The 22,464-nt window shown below is 40.9% G+C and overlaps 1 protein-coding gene across 2 annotated transcripts in view; it reads right to left on the bottom strand.

The window, feature by feature from the left end:
* CD28 (CD28 molecule) overlaps window positions 1–13,966 on the bottom strand; it is a 32,193-nt gene extending 18,227 nt beyond the window's left edge. The window contains exon 1 of one of the 2 annotated variants that reach the window (XM_042242669.2): window positions 13,642–13,966. In XM_042242669.2, the coding sequence (XP_042098603.1) occupies window positions 13,642–13,831 (190 nt within the window). In that variant the 5' untranslated portion in view covers window positions 13,832–13,966. 2 annotated transcript variants of the gene reach the window in all.
* Between the last annotated feature and the right edge of the window lie 8,498 nt (window positions 13,967–22,464).

Genomic DNA, 22,464 nt, shown 5'->3' with positions numbered 1-22,464 from the left:
CTTTGAAAGGCTCCAGACTCTCTGAAATCCATATTAAAACAGGGAAATAAAAAAGGGGTAATTCACACGATGTTTCAAAATAACTTTGGAGTCATTTCATCTAGTTTTCTATTGATTGTCATCTTGAAACTCTCCTCATTTTCATAAGGAATAAATATTGATGGGAAGCCCCTCCCATCAAAAGGGCTTTGAAAAAGCATAGTCCATGTATGTATACTTTGTCTCATTCAGAAAACAGCACACTCAAAACTGGGCAACAGGAGGTGAGTAATTTATAATAATAATAGGAAAAGACTGTTGACAAAGGTTTGGAAGCACAAGCTATAGTATCAGTTTGGCCAAAACGTTCACAGCTTACAGAAAAACCCAAATTAACTTTTCGGCCAACCCAATACTAGAACCTGTAGCTAAAAGCGGCCGAGTTATAACCACCCCCAGATCTAAAGGGACAAGGGGAGGGCAAGGTTTCCAGAATCCGAAGGAAAAGAGAGTCACATAAAGGAGGCCACCATGACAGAAGCAATGACTTCTGTAGGGAAGAACAGTCAGGCCAAGCCACCAGCCCTGCCCGGGATTGTGTAAGCACCACTGTCAATTATATGTGTACATTAAGTCTTATCAAGAGCAAGTGTGACTTTCAAACAAAACCTAAAGAGACCTTAGTTCAAACAAGTACCTACAATGACAGATGATAATAGAAACAGAAATAGAAGCTTCTATTGGCCCTCACCAGTCTAAGCACCACCTTTAGCCTTGATCTGTGTTTTCACACCGCCAGACACTGTACTGTAGAGGACAGTCGTCCTTGGCCTTTTAAAACCTTGCTGTGCTCCAGGCAATTGTCAGAAAGTAACTCAGAGGTCAGAGAGGGACAAAAAGTCCCATCCAAGCACCTAGATCTAAGGCACTAATTCTTGAGAGAGAAAAATTATCAATACGATCAACGAATACTTTCTGAAAAGAAATTTTGATGTGTCAGAAAATTACTCTTTGGTATTCTGACTTCTCCCTTGACAATGTCAAGCTTTCACTCAGCAATAAAGTAATGGGGCCTACTGTACTAGGTTTCTGGGAGATGGGAAGATGTAAAGATGCAGTCTCTCCCTTCTAGGAGAGATCCTAAGGCAGCTTCACAATTAGCTACGCTCCAAAGCCAGGTACAGTGTGTGAGGCCTGCAGAGGGTCACTAACAGTTGTGCGGGAAGAGCCCTTGTTTCCAGACATGAGTCTGCTTTTGTGAAGACTGGGGTTTAACTGGGCCATGAACTTCTGGGTAAATTTAGACAGGCTAAGGTGAAGGAAATGCCCTTTAGTGTAAGGGTTTATTGGGGATCAGCTGAACATTGTATCTACATAGAAGGAAAATAAGTGAAGATGCCTGATGCCTCATGGCGAGCTTTTGATGCCAAGACAAAGGCACATGGATTTTACTAGAAAGACAATGGGAGACACTGAAAACACCTGAGCTGAGACTAAGGTAGTAAGTGCTGCTTTGGCAAGGTTAGCACAACAGCAGGGAGCGCATTAGCCAGGAGTGAGGATGGGGCTGAGGCAGAGGTGGGTAAGATCTAAGCCAACAGCATCACTGTGAGCTCCTAGGGCCTGAGGCTCAGAGGCAGCAGCTGAGATAGAAAGGGTGGGCGAGGTGTTGGTACTGGGTTATGCTTGGTGATGGTGAGCAGGAATCAAAATGACGTGTAGCTCATGGACTAGAGAGACCAGTGACAAAATTAGCTAAATGAAGAGAGGAAATTTGTTTGGAAAAAAGCTGTTGGGTTTTACATATGTTGTGTTTGAAGGGCAGGTAAGGCATCCTAGAGGAAAAGTCCAGGAGTTTGACGAATTGGACTAGAGCTCAAGAAAATCAAAGATAGACACATACATTCAAATGTCATCTATATTAGGGCAATAGTTATAATTAAACCTGCTAAATAAACACTGCCTGTACCATAATCCATCCCCACCATTCAGAGACACTACCCAGCCACATACATACAAAGCAACAGAAACTTGAGTGGTGGGACTTTTCTGGCAGTCCAGTGTTTAAGACTTCACCTTCCAATGCAAGGGGGTATGGATTAATCCCTGATCGGAATGCTAAGATCCCACATGCCTCGCCACCAAAAATCCAAAACGTGAAACAAAAGCAATATTGCAACAAATTCAATGAAGATGCTTAAAAAATGGTCAACATCAAAAAATCTTAAAAAAGAAAAAACTTGAGTATGATGGGACTCAGGCCCCACCATCAAGGCTTTGCATTATCCTCTCAGCTCCTAATGCTGGAAAGATCATCTAAGAGGACAACATGACAGGGCATCGTAATTTATATAAAAGAGTTACTTATGACAAAAGTTGGAGCTTCCCAGTGGCTCAGTGGTAAAGAACCCACCTGCCAATACAGGAGACACAGTTTCAATCCCTGGGTCAGGAAGCTTACCTGGAGTAGGACATGGCTACCACTCCAGTATTCTTGCCTGGAAAATTCCATGGATAGTGGAGCCTGGTGGGCTGCAGTCCATGAGCTGAGCAACTGCGCATGGATGATACCAAAAGCCACCAGACCAGTCTAAAAGTCAAACTTTGTTACCCTAAAATGTTGCTTATAGTTCAAGTGGTAGGTAACCAGGATTTTATAACTTTCTACATAAATAATATGGCAGTAATTCAGTTAACAGATGCCCATAGGTGTCAATGAACTGGCTGTGTTAATATATTGTATTCTAAATACATATTTTAATCCGGTAACCAAATCTTGGAACCTTGTTTTCCTCCTGAGCCACCATCAATCCGAGTCCTCATTCAAAACAACTCTGTAAAGAAGACAACAGTACTTTTCCCCTGTTTCTTTCTCCCTCAATCTTTGGGTGTGTGTGCTCAGTTGTGTCCAACTCTTTGTGACCCCATGGACTGGAGCTCACCAGGCTCTTCTGTCCATGGGAACTTTCCAGGCGAGAATACTGGAGTGGGTTGCCATTTCCTACTCCAGGGGGTCTTCCTGACCCAGGGATCAAGCCCTCATCTCTAGTGTCTCCTGCACTGACAGGCAGGTTCTTTACCACTGCGCCACCTGAGAAGTCTACACCTTTGAGAAGTCTGCTTAGGGTCACCTTGACTCATTCAGAATCTTCTAGGTAAGTCATCACCTGGAAGTTCGAAAAATAATTAGTGTTAAACCTTAGCATATGTAGGAAGATGGGGAGAACAAAGGCAATATTGTTCCTCAAAACCCTGCTGTCATTTCTAAGCATATTAGCATCTAAGACCCTGATTCACAATCTCTCCAATTTCCAAGGTGACCAGTTACAGTTCTTGTGTTTTCTCTATTATAAGAGCATCCACAAAGGGGTGGGGTGATCTGGTTGCCTTGCTAGAGCTAATAAAAGCTAAACCTTTTATCCCACTTAAGAAGAATTTTTAAGCCAGAAATAGACCTGAAATGTCTTCTTGTCCCAATCCCGTTGTATATCAGATGAGGAAATGAAGGCCTAGAAAAGTTAAGTCATAGTGTAACAAACTAAAACTCTTCATCATATTCCCCTCTCTTGATAAATCAGGGGTTTTAGCTTTTGAGTTTGGAAAAAGAATAACAGTCACATTCCCCCTAAAGCCAAGGGCAAGCCACCATGTCCTTCCTCTGAAAAACACAGACAAACAAACAAAACACAGATGCCAAGATTAACATCCCTGACTGGAAGCTGGAGCCCTGCCCATGATGCTGGGGAGGCTTGGTCTGAACCTTGTGATACTGTTATCAAAGCTGTGAGCTGAGGCCAAGTCTAGCCACATGTACAGTTTTGAAGACTCAAGCAAATTTATGGTACAAACCAACTAACTCTTCAAAGTTAAGGTATGTACTGTCCCAGTCACCATTGTTGAGATAGGTTTAACACAATGACCTATCTTGAGAGAAATCAAATATATATATATATAATTATATTTATACACATACACACACACACACATACACACACACATATATATATATCTATTTCACAGACATTTTCCATGTCAGGTTTGCCAGTGTAGAATCACTCGTCTACCCTGGCTTCATCCTCACACATCTCTCCCTCTGTAAACCTCTTCCCTTCCTCCCATTCTTCTTAGACCATTCTTCTTGGTGCATTCTTCTTTCCTCTCCTCTTTCTGATGCTCCCATTCTCCAAATCTCCATCCCCATCTCCTCAAAGAAAATTGCCCCCATTCTCTTGCTTTTCTCTCTCTCTTCCTCTTTCCTTTCTTAATAGCCTTCTCTCCCTACCACCCATGCAACACACACACACATTCAAGACCAACACGTGGCTCCTTCCACATGTCAAATGTAGTTAAGTCATTTGGCTTGGAAACATTACATGTGGACTATGTACAAATTACTATGATAAACTCTATAGGTGATATAAGTTCCTGATGGTCTTCACTTTATCTAGAAATTTCCTCTCCTTTTCACTATCTCGTTTTTATCCCCCTCCATCTCTTCTCAACCCTTTGAAGAGTTATCTTCCTTCACCATCTCTGCCTAAACTCAAAAAACCCCAAATGGCCTCCTTTCAGCCAAAATCAATAATCTTTCCAGGGCTTCCCTGGTGGCTCAGTGGTAAAGAATCCACCTGCCAATTCAGGAGACATAGGTTCAATCCCAGGCTCAGGAGGATCCCCTGAAGAAGAAAATGACAACCCACTCCAGTATTTTTGCCTGGGAAATCCCACAGACAGAGGAGCCTAGCAGGCTACAGTCCATGGGGTCACAAAAGAGTCGGACATGAATTAGCAACTAAACAATAGCAATGACTTTGCGCATCTGTATGTGTGTTATTCACTCCTCCTTCCCTTATACAATCAATGTATTAACCATTGCCTCTGTTTGAAACTCTTCTTCTGGCTCTGGTGACATTCCATGAGCCTCGTTCCCCTCTTCTCTCTCCAACACACTCTCTGTCCCCTTCACTAGCTCAGCCTCCTCTTCAGCTAAGCCCTAACTAGGCCTGTTTCCCAAACTTTCATTCAACTCTCTGTTTTTCTATAGTTGTCCCCTCTCCTTTCTACTAGCCATCAATTTCCATCACTTCAATTTTATTCCAAAGTTGAGGATTCCTAAATGTTTTCTTCTTACCTGGTTCCCATATCTTCAGCTATGTACTGACATCTCAAGTCTTTACTTCAAACTCAGTACATCTAAACTTAAACACTGTTTTCCTCCAAAACTCAGCTGAACAACAATATCTTGGTTTCAGGTGGTAACATCACCATTCCTCTTAAGCTAAAATCTTGACATCATTCTTTATCCCTCCTTCCCTTTCACAAGCCAGGTACTAAGCCCTGAAAGATCTACTTTCAAAATATCTCTCAGAACAGTCACTTCTTTCTATTTCCACCTTTGCCCAAATCCTATGACCCTCTTCCTGACAAAGTGACAGAGTGACATGATCTCCTGGTCACTAGTCTCCATACATTCTAGATCATCCTGCTTCTGCAACCTGTCAGCTGCTTCCCAATGTCTTGAAAATGAAGTTTGAATTTTCATTATGAGCATTCAATCTTTTTGACCTGACTCAAACCCATCACTCCAAGCCTCTATACCTTCAGACTGACCATCTGTTCCAAGAACATGGAATGATAATCCTGGTATAATTTCTTCATTTGTATTTCTTCTCCTTCCTGAGGCAACATAGCATTGGTAAGAACATGAACCCTGGAGCAAGAGTGCCTGGACTGACTCACTGATTAGCTGCATGACCACAGATAAGTTGTTCTATCCGCTCCATGCTTCAGTTTTCCCATCTTACAGACAAGATAATCACTGTAACTACTTCAAAGGATTTAGGGTAAGAATAAGTGATTTAATACAGAGAAGGCCAGATAAAACAGTGTATGGAACATTATAAGTGTAAAATAAATATTAGCTAGCAATTATTATTAATAACATCATGCATTCACATCTCATCTAGCTTTAAAGTCCAGCTTAACTCCCAGGTTTCCATAAAAGCTTCTATATTAACCTTACTAATTATTTTACAGGCTTCCCTGGTGGCTCAGAGGGTAAAGTGTCTGCCTGCAATGCAGGAAACCAGGGTTCGATTCCTGGGTTGGGAAGATTCCCTGGAGAAGGAAATAGCAACCACTTCCTCTTTTTAGTTCATTCATTTCCTTCTTCAACAAATATTTGCCCAACACCCATAACACATCCTGCACTATACATAGTTTTGAGGTTATAAGGATGGATATGATACAATCCTGTCTGTAAGGAGCTCACAGTCTAGAGGAAAAACACAGATGTACCAGCACACAATAATAATTTTAGGAATCCTGATGAGGAAAGAAGTCCCTCACTTTGCCATGTAGAGTCTCAGAGAAGAACTTCTTAGGTGAGAGGAGTAGGGAACATAATGGATTACAAAAATAATATATGTAAATCCATTATAGCATCAAATAGCGTGATGAAGTAGGAAACTGCCAAGTTTTATTTATCTGTTTCCAGCTGTTATATCCTGTTATATATAGTCTTTCCAACTAGAGCTGAAGTCTCTAAAAGCACAGAGAACTACTTAATTACAGAAGCAATTCTTGTGTGCCAATTAAGTCTATATCTCTTTTCCTGTTTTTATATTCCTTCAGATCCCAGTAGAAATCGAAATATAAGAGAAGTTTAACAGATATGTTAAATTGAGTTACACTCCCACTGGGACTCCTCTTTCAAGACCATAGGAAAGACTGAATACCAGGGGAATGCTTCCTCGGGGAGATGGATCTTGCACTAAAGACTTAAAGTGAAAGTTGATTGGCGTTTGGATGCATGGAAAGGAGGCATGCATGCTCAGTCGTTAAGTCACTGCTGACTGTCTGCAATCCCATTGACCATAGCCCACCAGGCTCCTCTGTCCATGGGATTTCCCAGGCAAGAATACTGGAGTGGGTTGCCATTTCCACCTTCCATTCCCTCTTCCATGGAAAGGAAGAGGGAATCCAAAATGGAAACAGCATCAGAAAGGTCATAAACATGGAGTACAGGTGTGTGAGACAGTGAAGAAAGCCACAATATAAGAAAGGGTTAAGGATCTTTTACTAGAGTATGAAAGGAGATAGATTGGGTAAGTAAAATGGGTCCAGTCTAAAAGCATCCCAAAATGCCAGGAAACATTGCAATGTCATCTTCTAGTAGCATCTTCTAGGAACCATCAACACAACTTCCTTTTCTATAAATTGAGAGATGTCTAAGTTTCCTCTTATCTTTAAAAAAAGTCTGTGGTTGAATTCAGCAATTCTATGGATGCTTCAGCTTATACCTGTTTTCCTTAAAATCTAGTAGTATAGATAGGAAATCATTCACAGTGTTCCTAAATTGAAAGAGGAAAAAAAATCTGGAAAGATTTCACAATTTTCATTTTTAACTTCACTGAAGCTCAAACTGGGTTTTGTATCAGTCACATAACCTAAAATAACATGTTGTTATTGTTTAGTCCTTAAGTGGTTTCCAACTCTTTTGCTACCCCATGGACGGTAGCCTACCAGGCTCCTCTGTCCCTGGGGTTTCCTGGTGAAGAATACAGGAGTATTCTGCCATTTCCTTCTCCAGGGCATCAATCCAACCCAGGAATCAAACCTACGTCTCCTGCATTGGCAGGTGAATTCTTTACCCCTGAGTCACCAGGGAAGCCGTAGAAGATGTTAATAAATACCTGTTGAATGATAACATGAAGATCTGTCTTCCCAAGGAGTAAGAAGGAGCAAGCACTTCAGAGAAGAGTAACTTACTAGCACCCATGTTAGTCTCCCCAAGAGCCTTATGGCGGGAGGAAACATTCTTCTCCCAAGATTCCATTCTGACCCACTTTCTATAGGATAGAGTCTGTGAATCAGAAATGGAATCCTCCTGGACTCAACATTCCTGAAGCTGGTCTAAATTATGTACCCTTCTTACTAGTCCTGTTCAATTTCAAAGCAAGTCATCAGGGTTACACAGAAGCTGCAAATACAGCCACAGTGATGTTCTGACACTTCAGTTCAGTTCAGTTCAATCGCTCAGTCATATCCGACTCTTTGTGATCCCATGACTTGCAGCACGCCAGGCCTCCCTGTCCATCACCAACTCCCAGAGTTCACTCAAACTCAGGTCCGTCTAGTCCGTGATGCTATCCAGCCATCTCTTCCTCTATTGTCCCCTTTCCATCCTGCCCCCAATCCCTCCCAGCATCAGAGTCTTTTCCAATGAGTCAACTCTTCACACGAGGTGGCCAAAGTACTGGAGTTTCAACTTTAGCATCATTCCTTCCAAAGAACACCCAGGACTGATCTCCTTTAGAATGGACTGGTTGAATCTCCTTGCAGTCCAAGGGACTCTCAAGAGTCTTCTCCAACACCACAGTTCAAAAGCATCGGTTCTTTGGCGCTCAGCTTTCTTCACAGTCCAACTCTCACATCCATACGTGACTACTGGAAAAACCATAGCCTTGACTAGACGGACCTTTTTTGGCAAAGTAATGTACACGTCAAATATCCCTAAGCAATGAAAAACTCTATCTTTTCAAGTTAAAACAAAATCACCCACCTAAGTTCTTAGCAGGGGAATCTAAGTCATTGTTAAAAATGTAACATGTGTCCATAATTAATATTCTTGTTTGAGTGAGTGGGTAATGACTAGGAGTTACTCTTATAATCAATACATTACATGGTAGATTGTGAACCAACAAGGTGACTCAGATATGCAGAAAGGGGCTCACGATTAGATTAGAGATCAGAGTGAGCTGCGAGTGGGTGACTCTTACGACACCATCAGGAACTATAAACCTGGTTACCTTGGCAACCAGAGTCCCCAAGATAATGAAGATGATGACAAATGAAAAAGATGACGGTAATGGTGATGCAGAGATAAAGTCGTAGCTCAGTTAAGTAAGAAATTCACCACCACCACTCCCTTCTCAACAATGAAAATATAAGCTAAAATAACCTGAATGGTCACACACAGACTGAATTAAGATGCCTAGGAAATTAGTATTGAAATCTTAATGTCCAAGAAGTCTAAACTCTTTCTCATATCCTCTAACAAGCGGCTGAGTAGCCCTTGAACGTATCCAGCCCACCTCTCTTCTAGTGCTGAGAGTCATCAAAATGAGAATTTAACAAACAAGCAATTAGATACCTACTTTCCATGGGGCCTGGGTTACCTTACTTCCGGCTTCAGGGACCAATTCTCATACAACGATTCTTAGACCGAAAACTCTGGGTACAATTTTTTTTTCATGACAACACCATGTCATTGACCAAAAAAGAGTCAAAGAAATTACCAAAAGAGACACAGATTCCTTAACACTTCTTAGAAAACCAGAGACCCCTCAGTCTGTCACACAGCCACCTAGCTGTTAATTTTTTTTCTCAAGTTCAGCATAACCGTCTACTAAGAAGAGAAGTCCCAGCCTCTGTGAACTTTCGTAACCAAGAAATTTCTTTTAGAAAATGGCAAACAAAGATTGAACCAAGATGAAAAGGAAAAAGGATAAATAACTGTGCTTTCAGAGGGCCTGCCCTCTGATTTTTAGACAAGAAAGTCTGCAGTGAAAATTGTGTATCGTTATCAAAGCCAATACGTGTGAATAAAGAGCTATTGTTTTAAAGATGATAAACCACAAACGGCATTTTCTTCTGGGATGTTGGTGGCATAATAATTTTCATTTTGTAAAAGTCAGCACATTGCAAGCAGGAAATACTTGGAGGAAGATAGCCACACATGATAAAAGCTGAATGGTAGCCATGGGGCATTTTGACACGAGAATAGAATAAGGATATTAAAAAAGAGGATGGTGTATGTTTAAAGGAGAGACAGTGAGGACCTTCCCCTCCCTATAGTAAAGGTTTGAATGTGGGAGCTTCAGAATAACCATTACAGATTCATTTCTTTTTCTAATCTACCTGTGAAAATGACTCATCCTATTTCCTGGTATTGATATATTGGCATTAATTTTACAATCCTTGTTGTAAAAGTTCTTTCTGTATGGCTGCCTTTAAAAAAAAAAAAAAAAGAGTATCTTTGGGTGTAAGAACAGAGTAAAACAATTTTTTTTTTTTTTAATTTTTAGTTGGAAGCTAATTGCTTTACAATGGTGTGTTGGTTTCTGCTGTACACCAACATGAATCAGCTATAAGTATACATGTGTCCCCTTCCTCTAGAGCCTCCTTCTCACCCCGCCTCACATCCTACTCCTCTAGGTGGTCAGAGCACCGGACTGAGCTACCCGTGTTATATAGCAGCTTCCTACTAGCTAGGTATTTTATACATGGTAACGTGTATGTTTCAGTGCTACTCTCGCAATTTAAAGCAAATTCTTAATTGCACTTTGGAAATGTCCATTAATTTTACTTGAAATGACAAAAATCACAGTCAATTTTTAGCAGTCAGAATAACTGGCTACTATGTATTGGTTGCCATATAGACACAGCAGTCTTGCATTTTCCATGTCCATCTTTCTCCCTAACTTCCCCAAGCCCAGCCTCAGAGCAATACTTTCCTGAGAGAAGTCAATGACTTTTGTGTACAACTACCTCGAGGGGTCATTTGCTGAACTAAAAATAAAGTATTTAATTACCTTGTTTTGCTGATGGTTTTTTCATTAAATACCAATCATTTTCCTGCCTTCTGTGCCTCTCTCAGAAAAAGAAATGCTGTGGGGAATAGAGCAGCACCAGAGAAATCAATCTTGTTCAAATTGGCCATTTTGGACAGTTTCCTTGCTAAATTTAGGGAAGAAATGAAAAGAAACGCTCTCATTGAAAAAAAAAAAAACAGTGTTGTCCTGATTTTTGCCTTCATATTGGATGATTGGCTTGCTGGAAAAAATAACCAATATTGACTGAAAAATCGATGAACAATACTATGTATTATAGGTACCCTCCTTCTATCGTCAACCACAAATTGTTTCCCTTTCAAGGGCCTCCAGTTCTAAGCTGGATTCATATTACAAAGTCAACAAAATCCTCTGTTGTGGATCTCAACTGCACAATTATCCAGTAAAAAAGGACATGCCATGTTAGTAAAGGAATTGTGTCAGCTAAGGTTTTCTTATGCTTCCTAAGTCACTCTTCTTTAATTTTACTCTAAAGATCTTTTATAGTGTCATTAAAATCATAAAGAATCAGGTTCAGGTTTGACCTTCAGAGGATAAATATTTAAAGCTATGCTGTGAGACAAAGAGTTAGAACGTTAAAATTGGTCAAAAAAACTGTCCTTCACACACAGACACATCCACACATCTCAACACAGAGATAGCATTAGGCTTTCACAGTCCGCAAGAGAATGGCTACACTTTGAACAGAGAATTTCCTTAACTATAACTTTTTCATGGAAGGTAAAGAAGAGAGAAACAAAAGCACATGGAAGATTTTGCACCACTGATTAGAAGGAACCAGACATTTTTGTATGTGGTAATTATTTTTTCTCATAAGTTTTCTTACTGAAAGAGGCATTTTGGTTTTTTGTTTGTTTGTTTTCAAGTTTTTTTTTTAATTTTTTTATTTTTACTTTATTTTACTTTACAATACTGTATTGGTTTTGCCATACATTGACATGAATCCATCACGGGTGTATGGATTCAGGATCCCAATCCTGAATCCCCCTCCCACCTCCCACCCCATATTATCTCTCTGGATCATCCCCATGCATCAGCCCCAAAGAGGCATTTTGAAAGTACCTTCTCAAAAAAAACAGAGAAAGAAAGAAATTGCCTTCTCTACCCCTTTCCTACTTCGTTAGATGGCCACTCAGCACCAAATGTTAAAAGTGATTTTGGGAGGTGAACTGGCATTTGAAACATAGATGTACCTCAAGTCAAAGACAGTTTCCATGGGTATGATCTTTTCATGGCTTCTCTCGCTATCCCCCTTTTAATAAATGCGCTAAAGGAAATGTATAAAGCCTTGAGTCTTACAAAACACATCTGCAAAAGAGAGTGAATGAATTGATGATGATGGCTGTGCACAAAGAAAAGTATTTTGTAGACAGTTGCCAATTTTAAATAATTTTCCATTGGAGTGAGGCTTCTCTCTCCTTTCTGCCCATTCTTTATAGCTTAATAAACTATGAGATTTTAAATAGTCTTTAAAAATAAATTTTAGGGATCCTTTAAAAAATAGACATTGAAGATTCTTTAAAAGTATGTTAGCTCTCAGTGCTGGGTATTAACCTACCTCATCACCAGCTCATGTCTTTTATTATATCAACACCTTTTATAAATACACAGAATTTTTAAGGTGCTCACTGGCACCTCAACAATGCAATGGATGGGTGTATTGCACAGGTTGGGTAATTACACTCTTTGGAACTCAGGCACATGATATTTAAAGGACAGTAAGAAATCATGCAATCCCCATACTACCAACATAAGTGAGAAAGAAAATGGAAGATGCTGGCCTTTCATTATATCGCCAATGGAAAAATAACTATCCTTACTTCAATATGCCAATTAACCCCTATCTGTCCAATTTTTGAGCCAAGTAGGACCATTTTCAAACTCTGAGAACAAGTTGAATGAACACCTGACTCCAGCCCACCCAAGTAAGCAACAAACTCTTTCTGTTGGGAACTGTGATTTACCAAAGATGATCTAACCCTGGACATATCTGGAGCTAAGAAATTGTAAAGCACACCCTATTAGGTGGAGTAGCAGAAAAGCACAGGCCCTAGAGTCAGACAAAGGTGGTTCAGACCCTGGTTCCAACAGCTCCTACATGTAGATCTTTAGCCAAACTAACATTCCTTCCCCCAACTCTTTATCTGAAATGGGGTTAACTGTGATCACATCAAGTTTTTCATCTTCATCCCCATCATCACTGAAAACTTAAAGAATTTCAGCCACTTGAAATAGATATCAACCAATTATTTAAAAAAAAACTAATTTATTAGCATCTGTATGGCACCAGCTTCTGTGACAACTCCAGAATTCATTTTGGCACCCTTTCAATTTCAAGCAGACACAGCAAAAGAGTCAGACAGGACTTAGTGACTAAACAACTAGACATGATAATTGTAGCCAACGTTTATCTTGCCGGCCAAGCACTGACTATGCTAAACATTTCACATGGTTTGTTTCATTTCATCCTCGCAATGACCTTGAGAAGAAGTTATTATCATTCCCATTTACAGATAAGGAAACTGAGGCTTAGAGAGTTTAAATACTAGTCTAAGCTCAGTTATCAAGAAATAGATCTGTGATATGAACCCAGGCAGTCTAAATCCAGAGCTTTCAGAACCAACATGCATACAGCAATTTCTTTATATTTAAAAATATATATGTATACACAAATGCTAAAAATTCTTGGGACATTACCAACTAATAGTTAAATAAATCTGATTTCATTCCAAAGAATGCTTATTTAAGTATTTTGCTGGCTATAGTCTGAGAATCAATGAGTTTCTTCAATAACAGGTTGCCATTTCATAGCAAAAACTACACTTCAAATGCCCAAATGTCCTGAGTTCTTTGAAATTTAAAATGAACCATTCACTGATAAATGAAGAAAAGTATTGCACCTTTTGAAATATACCAAATAGAGGGTGCATGATTTTAAAACATTTTTTCCTAAAAATTAAATGAAATTAAATGAACCAAAAGCCTCAAAAGAAAATACTGGAGGAGCAAAGAAATCAAAACTGTTTACCTGCTACTTGAATGGAGGGGAAGAAATTGAGAGCCAGGAGCAGCCTGAGGATCATGGTGCTGACGGTGGGCCACGGCTCCAGCCCCTCCTCCCTGAGAAGCCCAAGTGTGAGGTGAACCGAAGACACACTTGAGTGACTCGACTCGTCATCCACGGCCACCACCGCCAACTTACTTGTCTTGGGGCACATGATCAAGGGACTCAAACCTCAAACATTTCACACAGGATATTACATTGTTTTGATGACTTCTGACTTTTCCTCTTCTTTTAAAGGCAAAACTTTTCTTGTCACTGAAAGAGTATCAGCCACTCTATGATGGTCTCATGGAAATCATGCTCTGTAGAGGGATGTCGGAGCTGTGAAAAACAGGTGCTTGAAATCTGTGCTTGAAATCTAAAATGTAAGGGTAGACAGATGAGACGATTCTAAGAGGAGAGCTTTTCATAAGACAGGGGTAGACTGTGTCCAAAAGACACCAGTAAGAATTATACTGAGGGACTTCCCCACTGGTCCAGAGGTTAAGAATCTGCCCGCCGTGGCAGGAGACATGGTTTTGATTCCTGGTCCAGGAAGATCTCACCTGCTGTGGAGCAGCTAAGCCTGTGTGCCACAACTACTGAGCCCACATACCGCAACTACTGAAACTCACACCACACTGAAGAGTAGCCCCCGCTCACCGCAACTAGAGAAAGCCCAATCACAGCAATGAAGACACAGCATGGCCAAAAATAAGTAAATAATTTTTTAAGGGTTATATTGAAGATTTGGGAAATAATTGTTATTAGCATTGAAATGTATAAATATGAGGATTTGAACGTTTGTGTTGGACGTAGGCAGCCCCATGGAGCATGGAACATAAACTGTTTAGTTTATGCCAAACCTTTCCCAACTGACTTCAAGGAACTTTGAGAGAGACACCCCACTTGCAAGCACCCCACCTACTGAATATCTGGAGGAGGTTCCCTAAGCAAAGAGGGAGTCGAAAGTATCCTGTGTCTTTAGGGGGCAGTGAGGTGACAAAAACCTCTTGGTGTCTCGTGGTCTATATGTTCCTCAAGGAAATTAGAGGTTAAGTGGCAGGCATGAAAGGAGGCTCCAAGCAGCCTCCCCGAGGCTGGTGACCAAGCCTCTGCAGGCCTTACCTTCTGAGAAAGTCTTCTGTGTTTAGGGGCCTTCCCCTGTCACGGCCAGCCTCGCTATCCTCTTTTGGAGCCTGGGTCTCAGGATCTTGTAGTCCACAGCTTGTTAAAACACCTTCCAGGAACTTTTTTCTGCTTTCCTGAAAAATCTAAGCTTTATGTGATTAACTTAGTTTGAAGTCTGTGTATATGTCTTAAAAAGTAATAATAATGTTTTGTATATTGATTTTTATTCTGACTATAAATGATCAAACCAATCAATCCTAAAGGAAATTAATCCTGAATATTCATTGGAAGGACTGATGCTGAAGTTGAAGCTCCAATATTTTGGCCACCTGGTGCGAAGTGCTGACTCATTAGAAAAGACCCTGATGCTGGAAAAGATTGAGGGCAGGAGGAGAAGGGGACAACAGAGGATGAGATGGTTGGATGGCATCACTGACTTAATGGACATGAGTTTGAGCAAGCTCCAGGAGATGGTAAAGGATAGGGAAGCCTGGTGTGCTGCAGTCCATAGGGTCTCAAAGAATCAGACAGGACTGAGTGACTGAACAACAACAATTAAAAGAGGACACATTTCATATAGAAAATTTAGAAAAAGATACTTTTATTTTTGTAAATGTCAAAAGAATCACTAAAACAAAATTCACCTATGACCTTACCACTCTGATATAAACACTGTTACCATTCTGCTGCTGCTCCTGCTAAGTCCCTTCAGCTGTGTCTGACTCTGTGCGACCCCATAGACAGCAGTCCAACAGGCTCCCCCGTCCCTGGGATTCTCCAGGCAAGAATACTGGAGTGGATTGCCATTTCCTTCTCCAAAGCATGAAAGTGAAAAGTGAAAATGAAGTTGCTCAGTCGTGTCCAACTCCCAGTGACCCCATGGACTGCAGCCTACCAGGCTCCTCCGTCCATGGGCTTTTCCAGGCAAGAGTACTGGAGTGGGGTGCCAATTCTGGTCCTTTTCTATTAAGATTTTTACATATTTAATATCTGGTTTTATTTACAGTTTTCAACAGATCTACACTATTATCTGTTATATACTGAACATTTTTTTCCATGTAAGCATACTTTATAAACATTATTTGAAACTGATAAATAATGTTTCACCCTATAATCACCTCATAAGCTGTCTGTGCGTGTTAGTTGCTCAGTCATGTCCAACTCTTTGCAACCTGTGGACTGTAGCCTGCCAGACTCCTCTGTCCATGGAATTCTCCACGTAAGAATACTGGAGTGGGTTATCACCCTTCTCCAGGGGATCTTTCCAAGGATTGAACCCAGGTCTCCAACACTGCAGGCAGATTCTTTAGCATCTGAGCTACTTGGGAAGCCCATAAGTTGTCTTACAATCCCCTGATGGAATTAACAAGCTTTTGCTATTTTCAAGTACTACATTGAACATCTTTCATGATTCAGCTATAAGTGCAAGAAGACTTCATGTCCTCCCTTCTTCTTGTCTGGCAAATGACAAATCAAAAATATTTCCTCTACATAGAAAACCCTAAAGACTCCACCAGAAAATTACTAGGGCTAATCAATGAATATAGTAAAGTTGCAGATATAAAATCAACACACAGAAATCCCTTGCATTCCTATACACTAATAATGAGAAAGTAGAAAAAGAAATTAAGGAAACAATTCCATTCACCATTGCAATGAAAAGAATAAAATACTTAGGAATATATCTACCTAAAGAAACTAAAGACCTATATATAGAAAGCTATAAAACACTGATGAAAGAAATCAAAGAGGACACTAATAGATGGAGAAATATACCATGTTCGTGGATCACAAGAATCAGTATACTGAAAATGAGTATACTACCCAAAACAATTTACAAATTCAATGCAATCCCCATCAAGCTACCAGCCATATTTTTCACAGAACTAGAACAAATAATTTCAAGATTTGTATGGAAATACAAAAAACCTAGAATAGCCAAAGCAATCTTGAGAAAGAAGAATGGAACTGGAGGAATCAACTTGCCTGACTTCAGGCTCTACTACAAAGCCACAGTCATCAAGACAGTATGGTACTGGCACAAAGACAGAAATATAGATCAATGGAACAAAATAGAAAGCCCAGAGATAAATCCACACACATATGGACACCTTATCTTTGACAAAGGAGGCAAGAATATACAATGGAGTAAAGACAATCTCTTTAACAAGTGGTGCTGGGAAAACTGGTCAACCACTTGTAAAAGAATGAAACTAGATCACTTTCTAACACTGCACATGAAAATAAACTCAAAATGGATTAAAGATCTAAATGTAAGACCAGAAACTATAAAACTCCTAGAGGAGAACATAGGCAAAACACTCTCAGACATAAATCACAGCAGGATCCTCTATGATCCACCTCCCAGAATTCTGGAAATAAAAGCAAAAATAAACAAATGGGATCTAATTAAAATTAAAAGCTTCTGCACAACAAAGGAAAACTATAAGCAAGGTGAAAAGACAGCCTTCTGAATGGGAGAAAATAATAGCAAATGAAACAATTGACAAACAACTAATCTCAAAAATATACAAGCAACTTATGCAACTCAATTCCAGAAAAATAAACGACCCAATCAAAAAATGGGCCAAAGAACTAAATAGACATTTCTCCAAAGAAGACATACGGATGGCTAACAAACACATGAGAAGATGCTCAACATCACTTATTATTAGAGAAATGCAAATCAAAACCACAATGAGGTACCACTTCACACCAGTCAGAATGGCTGCGATCCAAAAATCTGCAAGCAATAAATGCTGGAGAGGGTGTGGAGAAAAGGGAACCCTCCTACACTGTTGGTGGGAATGCAAACTAGTACAGCCACTATGGAAAACAGTGTGGAGATTCCTTAAAAATTGCAAATAGATCTACCTTATGACCCAGCAATCCCACTGCTGGGCATACACACAGAGGAACCCAGAATTGAAAGAGACACATGTACCCCAATATTCATCGCAGCACTGTTTATAATAGCCAGGACATGGAAACAACCTAGATGTCCATCAGCAGATGAATGGATAAGAAAGCTGTGGTACATATACACAATGGAGTATTATTCAGCCGTTAAAAAGAATACATTTGAATCAGTTCTGTTGAGATGGATGAAACTGGAGCCTATTATACAGACTGAAGTAAGCCAGAAAGAAAAACACCAATACAGTATACTAACACATATATATGGAATTTAGAAAGATGGCAATGATGACCCTGTATGCAAGACAGCCAAAAAGACACAGATGTGTATAGCGGACTTTTGGACTCAGAGGGAGAGGGAGAGGGTGGGATGATTTGGGAGAATGGCATTGAAACATGTATACTATCATGTAAGAATCGAATCACCAGTCTATGTCCGATGCAGGATACAGCATGCTTGGTGCTGGTGCATGGGGATGACCCAGAGGGATGTTGTGGGGAGGGAGGTGGGAGGGGGATTTCATGTTTGGGATTGCATGTACACCCGTGGTGGATTCATGTCAATGTATGGCAAAACCAATACAGTATTGTAAAGTAAAATAAAGTAAAAATAAAAATTAAAAAATATATATTTCCCATTCTAGTAGACCCTCTTTGTCCATATTTTAATTTTCTCACACAGTTTTTGTGACCTTCCCTCTCCCATACCAATATATCTTTCTGCCATTTGGAGTAATCTGTCCTTGGAAATGATTCTCTTATACCTCTGAACTAAAGGTAAATGATGAAGTCATGCCCCCAGTCATGAGGGGGACATCTTCAAGAGAAGATTCATTTCTCAAATTTGACCCAGTATTCCTAGTTCCTCGAAGATATAGAGGAACTTCTAACTTACCCTAATGTCTTTCTAGCAACAATTTGTAAAAGGCAGGATATGACTTCGCTGGTGGTCCAGTGACCAAGACTCTGCTTTCCCAATGGAGGGGGCCTGGTTTCAATCCCTGGTCAGGGAACTAGATCCCATGAGCCGCAACTGAGAGTGTGCATGCTGCAAGAAAAGACTGAAGATCCCAGCACCACAACTAGGACCTAGCACAGTCAAATAAATAAATAAGTCAAGATACCCTTCTCCAAAAGTTTACCCCTATGCTGGAGTCCCCACACCACCCAGATCCAGAACAAGAGACTAAAATTCAGCATAGAGATTAAGAATGTGTACAGTAGAAACAAAGACTCCCCCATATTTTCTGTGATTGATAACAAAAGATTAAAGAGCAAATTAATAGCTGCATAGAAAAGAAATATGCTTCAAGCATAGAGCATCTAGTTGATATTATGTATGTGGTAGTGCTTAATTGAATCAACCTTAGTTGGCAAGGTGTGCAGTGATGTGGACTGGCTCCTTTATTTTGTGAAAGAGGATGTTGATGCCCAGAAAAGTTAGCTGATTTACACAAATCCACAAAATAATAGTTAAGTATACTTGATTTTATTACTTGACTAAGGATATTTGATGTTCACTCTTTAGAATATAAAGAAACACAAACTTTGGCATTTGCCTTCCCAGTTCCCTGGTGGCTCAGAGGGTAAAGCGCCTGCCTGCAATGCAGGAGACCTGGGTTCAATCCCTGGGTCGGGAAGTTCCCCTGGAGAAGGAAATGGCAACCCGCTCCAGTATCCTTGCCTGGAGAATCCCATGGGTGGAAGAGCCTGGTGGGCTACAGTCCATGGGGTCGCAAAGAGTCAGACACTACTGAGCGAGCTCACTTTTTTAACATACTAAAGAAACAAATCATTTCATTACAGACCTTTCACATTTACTCCTGAAATTCAATGGCATTCACATACACTAAGGAGAAATGATAGAGATGAAATAAGAGGCTTTCAATCCATCAATTCATGGAGTACTGAGACCATCCTTCTTGCTGTTGTTGTTCAGTAGGCCGTGTCCAAATCTTTGCAACCCCATGGAGTGCAGCACACCAGGTTTCCCTGTCCTTCACTGTCTCCTGGAGTTTGCTCAAACTCATGTCCATTGGGTTGGTGATGCCATCCAACTGTCTTACCCTCTGTTACCTGCTTCTCCTCCTGCCCTCAATCTTTCCCAGCAGGAGGGTCTTTTCCAGTGAGTTGGCTCTTCCCCTCAGGTGGCCAAAGGATTGGATGACATTTCCCATAATAATAATAGCACTTATGAACCAAGCACTTTACACACCTGATCTCAAAGTACACTCACACAATCTATATAAGAAACATGCTCTTATATCCTCATTGTACAGATAAGAAGACTGACACTGAGAGCAGGTTAATAAGTCTCAGGAAGCAGTGGAGCCAGGATTAGAACCTAGACCTTTCTAACTTGAACTACCATGCCATAATCACAGCCCTGTACTGCCTCCCCACTGTCAGCCCCCTCCAGGACTGTCAACTCCTTCAGGACTAAAGGATAGGGAATATGCATTGCCTTTCTGGTGCGTGCACGCTCAGTTGCTTCAGCTGTGTCTGACTCTTTGCGACCCCATGGACTATGGATTGCCAGGCTCCTCTGTCCATGGGATTCTCCAGGCAAGAAGAGTGGAGTGGGTTGCCATTTCCTCCTCCAGGGGATCTTCCCAAACCAAGGATTGAACCTGATTCTCCTCCATCTCCTACATTGCAGGCAGATTCTTTACCCACTGAGCCACCTAGAAAGACTTAAAGAAGACGTGGCATATAAACACAATGGAATATTACTCAGCCATAAAAAGGAACAAGTTTGAGTCCATTGTAGTGAGGTGAGTGAACCTAGAGCCTATTATACAGACTGAAGTCAGAAAAACAAATATCATACATTAACACATATATATGGAATCTAGAAAAGTAGTAACAAGATCTCTTATGAGACATGTGTGACCAGAGGGTGGAGAAGAAAGAGAATAGTGACCCAAGATGGCACTGCTGCTGCTGCTGCTGCATCGCTTCAGTCGTGTCCGACTCTGTGCAACGCCATAGACGGCAGCCCACCAAGCTCCCCCGTCCCTGGGATTCTCCACTGGGAAGACTTAATTAAACAGTACTTCATAAAAATTTTCATAAAAATTCAAGATTCCTTAAACCCACATACACTCTTGCAATTCAAGGACATATGCTCTATGATGGAACAAATGACCTTAATAAATCAACAGGTGTACTAAAGTCCACACTACATGACTCATCAGAGAAAAACACAAGTGACCAAATTCTATAGGCTGTTTGAAACATAATAGGAACTAACCCTAGGGGTAAGATCCTTTAAAAGAAAAAAGTCTCAGGGTATGTAATATTGTGATATAGTAAGAAATATGTATTTTGGTCTTCATCCCTGGCTCCTACCAATAGCTCCTAAAACTTTTTCAATTCCCTAATCAATAAAAATGCTAGGAGGATCTTTTGTTTCAATATTTGGTCTTTGGCCCCAGTTCCTGACACAGAGCTCCTAAATCCCTTGGAATTTCCTGGATGATAGGAACATTTTTTTTTTCTAATGAGGTAACTCTTGCTGGGTCCCTGGAGAGCTTTCAGAAGCAAGTTGGTGACCAAAAAGTTCAAGCTATGATCAGAAGCTTGGAACTTTTAGTCTCATCCCCTATTCTCTGGGGAGGAGAGAAGGGCTGAAGATTGAGTTAAAAGTTAATCACACCTAAGTGATTAAAAAAAAAAAAAAAACTTCATAAAATCCCTGAACTACAGGTTTTGGGGAGCTTCTGGGTTGGTGACCACATCACAAGCAGGGAGGGTAGGGCACCCCAGTTTCATGGGACAGAAGCTCCAGCACTTGGAATCCAGAATCACTCTACATCTGTCTCCTCCCGTGGCTGTTCAGTTACCAAGTCCTTTATTGTGTAATAAACACTCAGGAAGCATGAGTATTTTTCTGAGATCTGTGAGCCACTCTAGCACATTACTGAACCTGCAGGGGCATTGTGGGAACCAAATTTGTAGCCAGTTGGTCAGAAGTACAAGTGACAACAGGGACTTGCAGTTGGCTTCTGAAATGGAGGTGGTCTTACTGGACTGACCCCCTAACCTATGGATCTGACGCTGCTGCTGCTGCTCCTGCTGCTGCTGCTGCTGCTAAGTCCCTTCAGTCGTATCTGACCCTGTGCGACCCCAGAGACGGGAGTCCACCACACTCCTCCGTCCCTGGGATTCTCCAGGCAAGAATACTGGAGTGGATTGCCATTTCCTCCTCCAATGCATCAAAGTGAAAAGTGAAAATGAAAGTCAAGTCTCTCAGTCATGTCCAACTCGTAGCGACCCCATGGACTGCAGCCCACCAGGCTCCTCCATCCATGGTATTTTCTAGGCAAGAGTACTGGAGTGGAGTGCCATTGCCTTCTCGAATGGATCTGACACTAACTCCAGGTAAATAGTGTCAGAACTGAGTTGAATTGTAGGACACCCAGCTGGGAGTAGGGGGTGGGAGGCGGGACAAGAATCACATATTTGGGAACTCCAATGGCAAAAAGCAAAGGATGTGAAGTCCCACAGTCGTAGGAGTCAAAGCCCAGCTGGGTCACCTTGTAGCCATATAATCTTAGAAAGTCATAATGTCAATTCCTCATGTGTAAAATGAAGATCAAAATGCCTCCCTCAATAGGGTGCATATGTCACACAATGAGTGAATCTCTCCACTCTTAAGCCCATCAGGCTCCTCTCTGTCCATGGAATTCTCCAGGCAAGAATATTGGAGTGGGTAGTCATTCCCTTCTACAACGGATCTTCCTGGCCCAGGTATCGATC

The sequence above is a fragment of the Ovis aries genome, chromosome 2 (genome assembly GCF_016772045.2).
Source record: "Ovis aries strain OAR_USU_Benz2616 breed Rambouillet chromosome 2, ARS-UI_Ramb_v3.0, whole genome shotgun sequence".
Classification (NCBI taxonomy): Eukaryota; Metazoa; Chordata; class Mammalia; order Artiodactyla; family Bovidae; genus Ovis; species Ovis aries.
This window is presented reverse-complemented; position numbering and strand designations above follow the sequence as displayed.